The sequence below is a fragment of the Marmota flaviventris genome, chromosome 2 (genome assembly GCF_047511675.1).
Source record: "Marmota flaviventris isolate mMarFla1 chromosome 2, mMarFla1.hap1, whole genome shotgun sequence".
In the NCBI taxonomy this organism is placed as follows: Eukaryota; Metazoa; Chordata; class Mammalia; order Rodentia; family Sciuridae; genus Marmota; species Marmota flaviventris.
In genome coordinates this window covers 90,198,556-90,214,930 of record NC_092499.1, presented here as the reverse complement: position 1 = coordinate 90,214,930, position 16,375 = coordinate 90,198,556, and the positions used below count along the sequence as shown (strand labels likewise).

The window sequence follows — 16,375 nt, the reverse complement described above, 5'->3', positions numbered from 1 at the left end:
CCCTGGGCATGCTTGTCAAGAACTCTACCAATGGGCTACATCACTGATCCTTTTTGTTTTGAGATAGGATCCTGTTAAATTGCCTAGTTTGGCCTTGAATTCAGCATTCTCCTGCCTCAGCCTCCCAAGCAGCTGGGATTACAGGTATGCACCACCACACTCAGCTGAAAAAACCTTCTTAACAATCTGAAAGATATCCATTCCACATCTTGAGAACTGTACAGGAAGCTACCAGGGGAACTCCTGTCAAGGGCACTCTTTAAACCCTATAGACTACTGAGGACCCCTAAGAACAGCTGGACAGGGGCTGGGGATGTGGCTCAAGTGGTAGCGTGCTCGCCTGGCATGCGTGCGGCCCGGGTTCGATCCTCAGCACCACATACAAACAAAGATGTTGTGTCCGCCGAGAACTAAAAAATAAATATTGAAAAATTCTCTCTCTCTCTCCCACTCTCTTAAAAAAAATTTAAAAAAAAAAAAAAAAAAAAAAAGAACAGCTGGACAAACCAATGTACAAACTGAAAGGTCTTCAGAAGGCACACCTGAAGAGATTTGTTAGGGGTAATCTATCCAATACTTGTACTCAAAAGAAGCCAATCTGAAATTGGCCCATGCCTAAGGGATAAATCAATGTATAATATTCTCCTGCAGCCCATTCCACCATACTGCACTGTCTGAGACCACATTTCTCGTGTCCAGTAGATCTCTTTCACTGCTGTATTTACCTGTATTTCACCTTATCCTTCTCTACTTATCTTGGGAAACAAGTGTGGGATGTCTACATGATATATCAAATTTAAGCTGAACTAAACATTTGGGTAAAGTAATGCCAGTGCCCAACCTATTATAGGTATGGCTGTGTAGAGATGCAACATCTAGAGCAGTTTCATTAACACTGCTTAAAAGCCACATTTAAACTAGACAGCCAAAATGGGGACTCTAATGAGCCAAGCACAGTGGTATATGCCTCTAAATTCCAGTGACTCAGGAAGCTAAGGAAGAAGCCTGGGCAAATAAAAATTAAAAAGGGATGGGGATACAGATTGGTGATACAAGGCCCCTGGGTTTAATCCTCAATAACACTACCAAAAAAAAAAAAAAAAGAGAGAGAAATTATATTCCATCTGATTCAAATGTATGATATATCAAGAACATTGTACTGTCATGTGTAACTAATAAAAACAAATTTTAAAAAATTAAAATTGCAATTAGAAAAATGCGATCAAAACTACTCTAAGATTTCATCTCACTCTAGTCAGAATGGCAGTGATCAAGAATTGAAGCAACAGCAGGTGCAGTGGCACACACCTGTAATCCCAGCAGTTTAGGAGGTTGAGACAGGAGAATCACAAGTTGAAAGCCAGCCTCAGCAATGGTGAGGCGTTTAGCAACTCAGTGAGGCCCTGTCTCTAAATAAAATACAAAATAGGACTGGGATATGGCTCAGTGGTTGAGTACCCCTAAGTTCAATCCCTGGTACCCCCCACCTAAAAAAAAAGAATTCAAGCAACAATAAGTGCTGGTGAGGATGTGGGGGAAAAGGTACTAATTCATTGATGGTGGATTGCAAAATGGTGCAACCACCTTGGAAAGCAGTATGGAGGTTCCTTAGATAACTTGGAATGGAACCACTATTTGACCCAGTTAGCCCACTTCTTGGTCCATACCCAAAGGACTTAAAATCAGCATACTATAGTGATGCAGCAATGTCAATGTTTATAGCAGCTTTAATTCACAATAGCTAAACTGTGGAACCAACCCAGATGCCCTTCAATAGATGAATTGATAAAAAACTGTGGTATATATACAAGTGGAATATTATTCAGCCTTAAAGAAGAATTAAATTATGGCATTTACAGGTAAATAGATGGAGTTGGAGAATGTCATGCTAAGCGAAGTAAGCCAATTCATCAAAAAACCAAAGGCCAAATGTTTACTCTGGTAAATGGATGCTAATCCATAATGGGGAGTGGGTGCAAGGGAAAAATGAAGGAACTTTGGATTGGGCAGAGGGAGGGGAGAGGAGGGGTTGGGGGGAGATGGTTGAATGAGACAAACATTATTACAGGTATGACGGCACGAATGGTATGACTTTACATCATGTATAACCAGAGAAATGAAAAGTTGTGCTCCATTTGTGTAAAAAATTAAATTAAATTAAAAAAAGAAAAACTAACATAATTAATTAATACCAGTTAGGAAGACCAAACATCTTGGTTTATCTAGGACTATCCTGGTTTTAGCACTAAAAGTCCTGGCATCCTGGGAAACTCCTCAGTACAGGGAAACCAGAGCAGATGTTCATCTTATTACTAACTAGTACCCTCTATATACCAAGCACTGGATAGACAATAGTGAAAAAAAGATACATGGGTCCTTGACCTCATAGAATTTAAAATCAAATGTGGGAGACAGACAATAAAATGAGAAATAATGAATTACAGATAAAACTAGGTGCTAAGAAGAAAGTAAATAAAATGAGTAGGGGGCTTATCTGCAGTAGAGGGTATTGAGGAGGCTTCTCTGAAGTAATGGCACTTAGGCTCAGACTAGAAACTTGAGAGAAAAAAACAGAGTATAGTGTTCTGGACAGACGCCTACAGATGAGATAGCTAAGACTCTGAAACTGATAACAGCTGACTCAAAGAACTGAAAGAGAAGCAGTACAACTGAAGCTTAGCAGGCAAGGGAAGAATGGAAAGAAGTGAGTTAAGAGTAAGACAAAATCATATCATTTTCAGATTTACAAAGCAAGGTGAGGAACAAGACTGTTGTTTAAAAGCAGCAAGAAGACATCAAATGGTATGAAGCAGAGGAGTAACCCTATTCACTAAGGGTTTTTAACAGAGTACTCTGACAGGCAGATGAAGAGACTAGAGGGGCCAGGGTGCAAGTGCAGAGAGGAAGTAGCAGTCTCAGCAGAGTGGGTGGTGGCCTGGACAAAGTAAGTAGCTACAGAGACAAAGATAAGTGGGAAGACTTGAGAGGTGCTGAGGAAAGAAGAATAATTCAGAGTTTAAAATGAGATGTTTATTTGTATTCTTCTTTTCATATAAAAACAATTAGAGGAGCATGATTAAAACAGTGGAAACTGGTTAATTTTCATGAGTAAGAAAGGGAGCCATTATGTCATTATGAGGCAAAGAGAGGTATTTCTGTATTGTCAAAACTGTTTTAACAAGCACTGCACTATTTTTAATAATAATAATAAAAGAAACAAATCAATGAATGTACAAAAACCTTCTAAAGTAGTAATTTCAAAGGGGAATTTTAACAGCCCTTTAAATTTCATATAATAATAATAATAGAGGGGAGAGACTCATTACTGTTACTTGTTTGTTTTTTCTTGGCGTGGGGGGGGGGTACTAGAGATTGAGCCCAGGGGCACTTAACCACTGAGCCACATCCTTAGTCCTTTTTATTTTTTATTTTGAGACAGGGTCTCTCTGAGTTGCTTAGGGTCTCACTAAGTTGCTGAGGCTGGCTTTTAACTTGTGATCCTCCTGCCTTAGGTTCCAGAGCTGCTGGGATTATAGGCATATGTCACCATACCCAGCACTTGTTTTAACTTGGTTCCCATCTCCTAATACACTTGCTAACTAAAGAAGGGATATCAGTATTACAAGAGAGGCCGAATAAGAAGCCTCAAATTGATAGTATTCCTTATTTATGTTAGAAACTTTCTATCGCATTTGATTATTATTTATTAAGTGCCTACTTTTGTGTCAGGCAGACATTATTTTCAACTACCTACTTGGTATCTCCACTTGGATATCTCACATACACTTAAACTCCACATATCCAAGAATGAATTCATGATGTTCACTCTAATCTGGACTGTTCTCCAAGTTTCCTAATTCTAGAGTCTGGTATTCATCCCTCATACCACCTCTTATGCCATCATTCCAGTCATTAAGTCCTTTTAGTTCTATTTATTGAAGATAATGTCTAGCTTATTTTACCATGTCATCTATGTAACTAACACACGACTCCAGGTATTTGTTCATTCAATGGTATCAACACAGTGCTTGCTATATGTATGAACTGTTCTAGGGGCCAGAAATATTGCAGTGAACAAATATATTTACCCCCTTGGAGCTTACATTCGAGTGATACTTATGTTCTCCACCACCTGTCACCTGGACTCCTTTATCTACCAACTAACTAGTTTCCCCTCTCCATATGACTCTCCACAAAGTAGTCTAGGTGGGCTTTCAAAAAGGCAAATCAAGCCAGGCACAGTGGCCCACACCTGTAATCCCAGCAGCTCAGGAGTCTGAGACAGTGGCTCACACTTGTAATCCCAGAAGCTCAGGAGGTTGAGACAGGAAGATTGAGTTCAAAGCCAGCCTCAGCAATGGTGAGGTGCTTAAGCAACTCAGTGAGACCCTGTCTCTAAATAAAAAATACAAAAAATAGGGCTGGGGATATGGCTCAGTGGTTGAGTGTCCCTGAGTTCAATCCCTAGTACCAAAAAAAAAAAAGGGGGGGGGGCAAATCAGGTATGACAGCACATAATTATAATCCTAATTACTGGGAGGAAGATGGCAACTTTAAAGCCAGACTGGGCAACTTAGCAAGAATCTGTCTGAAAATTAAAAAAATAAATTACATTTAAAAAGAGAATGGAAGGCAGGTGCAATGGCACATGCCTGTAATCCCAGTGGCTTGGAAGGCTGAAGCAGGTGGATTGCAAGTTCAAAGCCAGTCTCAGCAACTTGGTGAGGCTTAAACAATTTAGCAAGACCCTGCCTCAAAATAAAATAAAAGGGTCTGGGATCATAGCTCTATGTATGTTAGAGTGCTTGCCTAGCAATGTGTGAGGAACTGGGTTAGATTCTCAGCACTGCAAGTAAATGAAATAAAATGTCCATTGACAACTAAATATAAATAAATAAATAAAATTTTAAAAGGGCTGGGAAAGTGGCTCAGTGGTTAAGTGCCCCTGGGTTTAATCCCTGGTACCAAAAAAAAAAAGGGGCAAGGGTTGAAGTGGGTGGGGCTGAGGTTGTAGCTCAGTGGTAGAGTGCTTTCTTAGCACATTTGAGGCACTGGGTTTGATCCATTAAAAAATAAAGTTATTATTTCCATCTACAACTAAACACACACACACACACATAAAGGGCTAGGGATGTGGCTCAGTGTTTTAAGTACCCCATGGTACTAAAAAAAAAAAAGAGGCAGGGGGAAGTGCTGGGGGTGTAACTCAATGGTAGAGTGCTTTCCTAGCATGTGCCAGTCCCTGAGTTCAATCTCCAATACTGGGATGGGGTGGGGGGTTTAAATTTGAAAAGCTGTGCATGGTGTGTGCATGTAGACTCAGCTCTCAGGAGGTTTAAGCAGGATAGCTTGAGCCTAGTATTTCAAGGTCAGTCTGGGCAAAATAGTGAGACCCTGATTCTGTAAAAACAAAAATGGCAAATCTGAATACCTCTTCCATTTTATAATCCCTCAATGCCTTCTTATTACTCTCAGAAGACCTTAACATTAACAACACAGTCCTGTCAATGGCTTTAAGACTTTCTTTTTAAACCCAGTCAACAGTAGGAGAAATTACACCTCAGGATCCATTATATACACACATATATATTAATGAAACACAGGTTTCATGAAACATATTAAAGTCTTTATCTTTACTATGTATATCATACTTAATGTTTTCTATTCAATTAAATTTCATTTTTATTTTAACTGTTGGCTGTAACCCACTAAACTTGACTTCTCCACCCTCAAATAGTCAAAACAGAAGCTACCTCTGCAGTTTCATTTGTACTACTATCTCTTCAACTAGTGCTGTTCCACTTACCCTGGGCATCTTTCAGTTTCATGAGGGTACTAGGTCCTTTCTGCCTCATTTCTTTCTATATGTTAGTCTCTCAACCATGAACACTCAACAACACCCTTCCTTACTCTTCAAGCTCCTAACCTCCTTTTCTTCTTCCAGGTTTCAGTTTAAATGTCACTTTCATCAGGCTACTATAGGGTTGCTAATCAAAGATAATATCCTTGTTCTTCCTTCACAGACTACAGCAGTTTTAAGGAAATGACTCTCTGAACATGTCCCCTTCCTCCATCTCTCTCTCTCTCTCATACCACTTTAAGCTCCTTCTTCCATTTTGTTCACCTAATAGCCCTAGTGCCTAGCACTGTCTAACACATTTGGTCAAAGACAAATGATCTCCACCCTAAGGGAACAACAAATATACCAACAGAACTTGCATCTGAGATAGATTTGACCATTTCTTTGCTTTCTTTCTCTCTTTCTTTTTGTTGGGGGGAGGGTGGGTGGGGGCAGTGCTAGGGATAGAACCCAAGGCTTTGTACCATGCAAGGCAAGCACACTACCAACTGAGCTATATCCCCAGCCCCTCTTTCTTTTCTTTTTGAGGCACAGCCTTGCTGAATTGCTGAGGCAGGCCTGGAACTTACCATCCTCTTGCCTCAGCCTCTCAAATCACTGGGATTTCAGGCTTGTGCCACCCAGGCTAGGCTTCCCTAATCATTTCTTTTAAATAACAAATAGATAGATAGATAGATAGATAGCAAATGAGTTATACCAACTAGATGCAACATTATGATACAAATTAAAAACTTACAACAATGAGATTTCTCACCAATTCATTGTAGACTTCAAAACCTAGTCTCACTAAGAGAAAAATTAGACTATTATACTAATAGTTATAATTATACTAATGAGAAAAACAAATTTTAAATTTCCCAAGTTATATGGGAAAGGATACTTTATAACAATACCTTTTACACATAATGTCTAAAAAGAGATCCTAGAAAATAGTTAGGGGCCTATTCTCTCAAAGATAAATTTAATTATTGCTTTTTCAAGTTGATAAGCAGAGAAAGAGAATGTGACAACATAATTACCATTTTAAATAAGGAAGGAAACTATGAAATAAAGCTTTCCATGTGCCTATAGTTTTTCTTTCTTTCTTTTGTATTGGGGATTGAATCCAGGGGCACTTTACCACTAACTTACATCCCCAGCTCAGCCCTTTTATTTTTTATTTTGAAATAGGGTTTCACTAAGTTGCTGAGGCTGATCTTGAAACTGCCTTCCAAATAGTTGGGATTATAGGCATATGCCACCATATACACCTTCTTTCTTTCTTTCTTTTTTTTTTTTTTTTTTTAAAGAAAGACACAGGCCTAGCATGTGTGAAGTACTGGGTTCAATTCTCAGCACCACATATATCCCAAATGTTTTCTCTGATATAAGGAGGCTGATTCATACTGGGGTAGGGAGGGGGAGCATGGAAGGAATAGACAAACTCTAGATAGGGCAGAGGGTGGGGGGAGGGCATGGGGTAGAAATGATGGTGGAATGTGAGGGAAATCATTATTCAAAGTACATGTATGAAGACACGAATTGGTGTGAACATACTTTGCATGCAAAAATAAATAAAAATAAAGCTCCACTGACAAATATATACACACACACACACACACACATTTAAAAAAGGGGCGGGGGGCTGGGCGCAGTGGTGTACAGCTGTAATCCCAGCAGCTATGGACGCTGAGACAGGAAGATCTAGAGTTCTTAGCCAACCTCAGCAACTGTGAGGTCCTAAGCAACTCAGTGAGACCCTGTCTCTAAATAAAATACAAAATAGGGCTGAGGATGTGGCTCAGTGGCCGAATGCCCCTGAGTTCATTCCCGTTACCAAAAACTAAATTAACTAATTAAAAAAGAAAGGTACAGTAACATTTGCTTGTTTGTTTGTTTGTTTATTAAATGGCTTGCTATGGGAAGTGAAAATAGCTAACCTCAGGGCTGAGTTTAAGAAGAACCAGACCCTCCAATCAGGCTGAGATATCTTATTTATTTTTTAATGAAGAATATCAACTTTTAATTTTTTATTTTGTTCATTTTATTTATTTATTGTGGCACTGGGGGTCAAACCCAGGGTCTCATGAATGCTAGGCAAGCACTCTATTACTGAACTGTGTCACCACCCTATTGTATTCACAACTTATTTGGAGGGAGGTAATAGGATTGAACCTAAGCGGGCTTTAATAGTTGAACTATATCCCTACCACTTTTTATTTTTTATTTTGAGACACGGTCTTGTCAAGATGCTTAGGGCCTCACTAACTTGCTGAGGCTGGCCTGGAACTTATGATCCTCCTGCGGCAGCCTCCCTATCTGCTAGGATTACAGGAATGCACTACTATGCTGGATATGTTGTAGAAAAAACTTTTATAAATACTAAGTAACACTGATCTGAATAGAGAATTATTTCCTTTATTATCTTGGGTGCTTTTCATTCTATAGAATTCACTGCATAAATATTTTTCATAAAGAGTAATTCAATATCTCTATGCAAATGTGTAATGATGATAAAAATCCTATAGGTTTACCTCAAAGTCAGCCTCCCCCCCTCCCCCAGAGAGCACCAATGGCAACTATCTTGCGATTTAAAAATGTTGAGAAAGGATATGGCTAACATAATAACAGAGTCACTAGCAGGTCTCATGCTAAAAGAAAATTCTTCAAATTCTCAACTTAGGAGTTTTAAAAACCTTTGGAAATTAAAACAAGTTTTAAACTACTCCACTTAATTTGGACATATTATGTGAGACCAACTACTTACAGTGTCTTACTAAAAAGATTAACTTGCACACAGACAGTTAACAGTCTCAGCCATTAACATAAATCATAGTTACCTGGGCTTTATCTATTATAAATGCAAACTCTAGGGCTCTATGTGCTCTGAGGGTCTGATCCATTAGGTCTGGGGTAGCTGCTACACCTCTTAACCACCCCAACCTACATTTTAAATAATCAACCCAGTGGCTTCTGACCCCAACCACCAGGAAAAAACAGCCTAGAAGGTTCATCCACTTCACCTTCAATAAGTACTAAGTTGGAGATAATATAGTACTATTGAAAAAATATCTTAGATTTCCATGTGGAAAACTCAGGGAAAAAGGGCATCCTTACTAAGTGTGTCACTCTGATACTAGACAATTGGAGATTTGTTATGGTTTTTGTTCTTTCTATAAGAATCACACAGTAGACAGCAAGTATAATGTTAAAGCTCCAATAAAGACTCAGAACTAAACCATGCGCAGTGGCATACACCTATAATCCCAGCAGCTCAGGAGACTAAGGCAGGAGGATCTCAAGTTCAAAGACAGGCTCAGCAAAAGCAAGGTGCTAAGCAACTCAGTGAGACCCTGTCTCTAAAATAAAATACAAAATCGAGCTGGGGATGTGGCTCAGTGGTTGAGTGCCCCTAAGTTCAACCCTTGGTACCAAAAAAAAAAAAAAAAAAAAGACTTAAAACTAGAAGGAGCAGCCCAAGACATTTTGGTAAAGAAAGGCCCAGAATGTACTGATTGTGTTCTGGCTCAGTAGTAGAGCATTTGCCTAGCATGTGCAAGGAAGCACTGGGTTCGATTCTCAGCACCACGTTCTCTATAATCCTAGAGACTGAGGAGCCTGAAGCAGGTGACTTACACATTTGAGGCCAGCCTCATCAACTTAGTAAGGTCCTCAACAATTTAGCAGACCATATCTCAAAATAAAAAATAAAACAGGCAATGGGCACAGTGTGGCACATACCTGTGATCCCTGTGTTCTATAAACAAATAAATAAAGATCCATCAATAACTAATAAAAATATTAAAAAAAAAAAAAAAAAAGAACCTAAAATCAGGCTGTTAACTTCTATGAAGGCCTCTAGGGAAAACATCCAGAAGACTGAGAATTTTGATTCCTCTGAGAACCTGGCACAATGTGGAACAGACAGAAGACCCTGGTACCCATGTTAGGATGTAGAAGAGATTTTTGATCTAGTTCTCATCTCATAATAAAAATGCCAATAAGAAGTTAGAGTGGGGCTGGGGTTGTGGCTCAGCGACAGAGCGCTCATCTAGCACATGTGAGACCCTGGGTTTGATCCTCAGCACCACACAAAAATAAATAAATAAAATAAATGTATTGTGTCCAACTATAACTAAAAAATAAATATTAAAAAAAAAAGAAGTTAAAAGGGCCAGGTACAGTGGTGCACACCTGTAATCCTAGTGGCTCAGAAGGCTGAGACAGCAGGTTAAGCCTGTTCAAGGTTAGCCTCAGAAATTTAGTGAAGCCCTAAGCAACTCAGTGAGACCCTGTCTGTAAATAAAATACAAAAAAAGACTAGGAATGTGGCTCAGTGGTTAGGTGCTCCTGATTTCAATCCTCAGTACTAAAAAAAAAAAAGTTGTTGTTACAGGTAAGTTGGGGCGGGCTGGGGTTGTGGCTTAGCGGTAGAGTGCTCGCCTTACAGGATCGAGACTCTGGGTTCAATCCTCAGCACCACATAAAAATATAAACAAGTGAAATAAAGGTGTTGTGTCCAACTACAACTAAAAAATAAATAAATAAAAGGTAAGTTGGAATTGCTGTTAAAATGTATTAAGCATTACTTACAAATTTCACATTAATTTCTTTTTATAAATAGATATTTAGAATTAGATTTCAAGCTGCAATCCCCTCCAGTTCCTACTGCAGAAAGCTCTCTGTGAATCGGGTAAAATATCTCAACCACCAATGGAAGCAATCTACTCACCTCATCAGAATTCTGTGGAAAACCACTAAGAACAGAATAATTTGCAACTTAGTTCATTCATCTTCAAAACAGATATTTTAAAAGTACTTTACTAAGTCCCCTAAATAATCTTTCAAGGATGAGGTTGTGGCTCAGTGGCCTGGCATGTGTGAGGCCCTAAGTTCGATCCTTAGCACCACATATAAATAAAGAAATAAAGTAAAAAAATCCATTGGCAACTAAAAGATATTAAAAAAATAATAATAATCTTTCAAACTGATGTGCCAATTTCCTCTAGTCAGTGTACTTTACAACATGAATTCTAGCAACATGGAAAATGGCCATGAAACATTATTCTCATTTGTAATATGGAAAAATTAAAAGACTAACAGATTAAGTTGGTCTAGTAGAATGAGTAAAGGCCTTATACTTGTACAGATTTACATTAAAATCCAATTCTATCACTAATTTTGAGAATTATTTAACTTCATCAAGCTCTGTTTTCCTCATGTGTAAAGTGGAGAAAATGATTCCAACTTCACCATGACTTGAAAACTTGAGAATGTAAAGCTGGGTGTGGTTGTGCACATCTGTAATCACAGCCACTTGGGAGGCTAAAGCAAGGGATTTGCAAGTTCAAGGCCAGCCCCAGCAATTCAGGGAGATTCTATCTCAAAATAAAATTAAAAAGGTCTGGGGATGCAGCTTTGTGGTAGAGTATGCCTGGGTTCAATCCTAGTACAGCAAAAAAAAAAAAAAAAAAAAAAAAAAAATTAAAATGAAGGAAAAAAAACTTGATAATGTAACTAAAGCACTTAATTAAGCTGTCTGTTCACCTTAAGGTAGCTGATGTTATTACCAGAAACACACTTGCAGATCAGAAAATAGTGAAAAATACATTCTAATCCTCCTAATTGCCTGCCTAAAATTATCTTACCAACCAAACTTTTATAACCTAGAGTATGTTTTTTAGATTCCAGGAGCCTTTCAATGAGAACAATTTCAACTTACTCTCTATATTCCTAGCCCAATACAAGGTTTCTATGCCTTAATAGTCCCCACTTCCCCACCTCCATTTAACAAACGTTCCTCTTCACCTTTCAGTCCTTCCTTCTTAACAAGTCCTCCCTTTTTATGCCCAAATACTTTAGTACTAGATCTCTGGCCTAGTACAAAGGACTCCCAAGAAACCATTTATTAAAAAAAATTATAAGCTGACAATACTTGCATCATTATTCTTACAAACATTTGATCTTACAATCAGATAGACAAGACTGATGTAACACCACGATTTTACAGCTAAGACCATAGCTAGAAAGCAGCATAAGTCCAATTTAGAATTCAAAATTTCAGATCTAAAGTTCAATGTTCTCTCAAAGTATACAGTTATTATCTTTTGCATATTCTTTCTTTATATCATTTGCTCATTAAAAGATGGAGGAAACCATCTTTGTACCTCTTGCTATCATTAGAGCACTGTTACAAGGGTCCGCTTACTCCCTACAGTATTTTCTAGAGTATATAAACAGTTCAAGCTACCCCAAGACACTAAGGCCAAAAGTTACTTTCAACGCTTCCTTCACAATCTTCAAGTAAGAAAGAATTCTGGGATGCTTTACAAAAGATCTAAGATGCCTGGGCCACAATCCCTCCATGCTGCCCCACCGTTTCCTCCTCCCTAGAGTGTTTTCTTCGGTCTGACATTCCAACGGGAACCCATCTCAACCACAAACGACCCTAGTCGCCAAACAGACTCGTGCCCACAGCTAAGACTTCCTCGCCAAGCAAGCAGAACTCCTCGGAACATTTACCAATGTTCTTCCTCTCTGTCCACAACCCCTTTCCTAAAAAACTTCATCTTCCTGAGTCCGCACCTTCTCAGCTCTCTCCCCCTCCCATCGCCCCACGCTTACCCTTGCACCTCCTCCAAAACCTCCCAGCTTCCAGGGTTGGCGGGCGATACTTCCTATCTCTCCAGGCCCGGATCGCTTGGCTTGCAGCCTGCCGCCCCGATGCGGCCCCAGTAGATCTGATCGTGGCCCCCTTCGGTACCCCAGAGCCCGAGGCCCATCTGCCCGGTCCCTGCCCCGCCTCCCCGCCCAAGGCGCCAAGTCTTCGGTGCTCGGTCTCCAGGCCTGGGCTAGACTCGGAGGGCCTTGGATGCTGCGAGTAGGACAAGAAGCGGGTTGCAGCAGCAGTCAGGACACCGGGCGGGTCAGGCGCTCAAGCCAGGAGACTCCGGGCCCGGCCGGCTCCGGGCTCCAGTGGCTGGGTACTCAGCCCTCCTGCTCTGCCGGCCCGCGCCTCCGCGGCCTGCCCTCACCTGATCCAGGTTCTCGTCGCTGCCGCTGTCCTCCGTGTCTGAGTCGATCACGACGCGGCCTTTCCGCTTCTTTACCATGTTGGTCCCCCGGCTCCCACGCCGGACGCCGCCCGGACTCCCCTCTTGCCCGCCTGCCAGTGGGACCGCCACTGCCGCCGAAGCCGCCGCTGCTCGACCCACACAAAGGCGACCGCGCATGCGCGCTCCGCTCCGCCCCTGACCCCGCCCCCCGCCAGGCGCACGCCGTTCGCTGGCGCCCGGCGCCCCGCCCTGCCCCACCCCCGACGCACCGTGGGAGGCGGGGCCGTATATTCATGGTTTCCCGGCAGAGCACTGCCGTTGTCTTGCCGGGGACCGGCCCCGGAAACCTTGGCTGTTTCTCGGCTGCCAGGCCCGCGCTCGGTCAGCTACCTACCTATCAGGGGCTGAAGACCGAAGGACCTAAGTTCGTTCTGAAAGCACACGCATATCCATCCTTTTAGTTCTCCGAAACTGATGGAGTGTGGAAGACCACTTCGAGGGTTACCCCAGTGGACAGCACAGTCGGCCGGGACTTGCCGAGCACATCGGTTGAGGGACCGAGCCTACCTACGTGAACTATCCAAGTCACAGCTAAGTTGGGACCCGAAGAATGCATCTGAGTTACCCAAAAGAAGAATGGACGGAAGAGTGTTCCAAGCAGAGAACTGCGTGGGAAAAGGCCCAGCGATTTGGTTCGATACCCATCCCCGACAAGCAAGCAAACAAACAAACAAAACCGGAGAGAGAGAAAGACAAACCTTTGGGATCCGGGAACTGAAATTCTTTATAGCCGGAGCAGCAGGTGTGGTTAGGGAGATGGGCGGGGGAAGGATGCAGCTCCTGTCGTTTGGAGCCTAATATGCTATACTAAGGATTACTTGGGAAAAGAAAGAAGTCCCAGATAGGGATGATGTTCAGATTCTGGTTTAGGAAGCTGGTGGCAAGTGGGCCCTTTATCAAAATAAAAAAGTTCAAAAACAGAGAAGATGTTGTGTGGAAGAAATAAATTCGGTTTATACCTTTTCAGTTTGAGGTCAACTATGAAAAAGGTAGCTCCAGAATTGATTTTTCTTTTCTTTTTTCTTTTTTTTAGAACTTAGAATATAAGAGCATAAGTAATAATTTGAAACTGCTCTCAGAACTGTTGGAGCTCATTAATTCATTAATTCTGGTAGTGAACTTAGGAATTAGTTCTTTGAGAAGGCTAAAGAATTCTTGCTTCCTTACTCCCCTTTGCCCTTTTCTGTATAAATTTTATTTTTTCCACAAAGTTACACATACAAATGTAAATGCCTTAAAATAATGAAGAAATTATGTCATACACAGAGAGGTCCTTGGAAATAAATACTTACTTCAGTATCCAATTTGTGTTGTTACTTGAAAAGGTGTTCAGGATTAAGGTGAAGGAAATAACCTAAATAAAGCCCCGCTATCTTTTTACTCCTGAAGACTTTCCCTAAAATATAGCACTAGACATCTGATCCCCCAGCATACCTTTGAATGAGCCCATGGCCAAGATGAAAATGACCAGAGCATCTCTCCCAATTCTAACCACCTGAAAGCCTATGCCCTTCTATGAGGACTCTAAATGTGTTAATACACAGAATTTCTTAAAAAAATAATCAGTAGCCCTTGACTAGAATTTTTTTTTTTTTTGTTAGAGAGAGGGAGAGGGAGAGAGAGAATTTTAATATTTATTTTTTAGTTATCGGCGGACACAACATCTTTGTTTGTATGTGGTGCTGAGGATCGAACCCAGGAGGCACGCATGCCAGGCGAGCGCGCTACCGCTTGAGCCACATCCCCAGCCCCCCTTGACTAGAATTTTAAAAGCTATGTTCTTTGAATGAAATTGTTGATTTGTTTTAGTTTGGTTTTGCTGTACTTGGGGTTGAACCCATATCCCTTCCCTTTTTTAGACAGAATCTCACTAAGATGCCCAGGCTGACCTTGAAGTTCCATTCTTTTTTCAGCCTCCCATGTTGCAGAGATTATAGGCCAGCACTACTGTACCCAGATGAAATCTTTTGATTTTCATATTTCTATAAGGAGTTCTCATTATTCATGATAATAATGAACTCGTAACGGTCTTATAAGGTTTATATGAGTTAGCACATGTAAAAAGGCGGCGCAGGATGAGGGGGTGCTTCAAATGCTTAGTAGCAAAGACTAAATAAATGTCAGCTATAATTGTTATTATACTTTGAGGAGGGAGACTGTACAGCAGGTGTTGGAGAAAAAGGATTAGAGATGGGATTTTTGTTTTATTCTGTTTATTTTTTGCAGTGCTGGGGATTGAAGCCTTGCATGTGTTTGGCAAGTGCTCGACTACTGAACTACATCCCCGTCCCAGATTTACTTTATTATTATTATTTTTTTAATTTTTAATTTTTTTAGTTGTAGATGTACAGAGTATATTTATTTATTTTTATGTGGTGCTGAGGATCGAACCCAGGGCCTCACACGAGAGGCAGGGGCACTGAGCTACAGCCCCAGCCCCCCAGATTTACTTTAAAAGAAATTTTTTTGGTTCATAATGGTGACATATAACATTAAGATTCATATCCTAGATTTAGTTTTGAAGTGTTGGGGAGAGAACCCAGGGCCTCATCCATGCTGGGCAAGTGTTCTATCATGAGCCAGGTCACCAGCCCAATTTTTATTTAATTAATTTATTTATTTTTTAAACATTTCTTTTCTTTTTTTTTTTCTAATATCTATTTATTTTTATGTGGTGCTGAGAATCAAACCCAGGGACTCACACATGCTAGGTGGGCACTCTACCACTGAGCTACAGCCCCAGCCCCTACCAATTTTTATTTTTTACTTTATAGTCTTTGGTGCTGTTTGAACTTTTTATACCAAGAATAAATTTTTATCATAATTTTAAAATAGTTTTGGAAACTAGATTTTTTATTCATAAAATGATTTCTTCGTATTATAAATCAACTTAGAAAGGTATAAGGGGAAAGAAAACTATATAAAATTCTGTCATTCCAAGAAATCCATGTATTCTTTTCTGAAACAAAATTGTCTTTGTGTGCAAATATTTATTTAACATGTATTTATCAAGTACATGTTACATATCTGAACAAAACAAGTTCCCTGCTCTCAAGAGCTTACATTCATGTCGTACATATTGCAAAAGGCATGTACATTTAAAATGCTGTAAGGACCCCTTTTTATACAGGCTACCCCAGAGGACAAAAGAAATTTTTTACATCTGTTGTTTGAGAAAATGCAAAGTGGCAAAAAAACTATGGGTTCACTAACAAATGAGTTGGTTTTCTATTCCCTACAATCTATATATCTTTCTCTTTTTGGTACTGGGGATTGAACTCAGGGGCACTCAGCCACATCCCCAGTCCTATTTTGTATTTTTTATTTAGAGACAGGTTCTCACTGAGTTGCTCAGCGCCTCGCCGCTGCTGAGGCTGGCTTTGAACCATGATCTACTCTTGCCTCAGCCTCCTGAGCCGCT

The 16,375-nt window shown here is 40.4% G+C and overlaps 1 protein-coding gene across 1 annotated transcript in view; it reads right to left on the bottom strand.

Annotated features, from left to right (window-relative positions):
- Positions 1-13,071, bottom strand: part of Rtf1 (RTF1 homolog, Paf1/RNA polymerase II complex component) — a 61,286-nt gene extending 48,215 nt beyond the window's left edge. Inside the window, exon 1 of the mRNA XM_027925971.2 lies at positions 12,874-13,071. Coding sequence (XP_027781772.1) covers positions 12,874-13,071 — 198 coding nt within the window. The remainder of the gene's footprint in view (positions 1-12,873) is intronic.
- Positions 13,072-16,375: the final 3,304 nt, after the last annotated feature.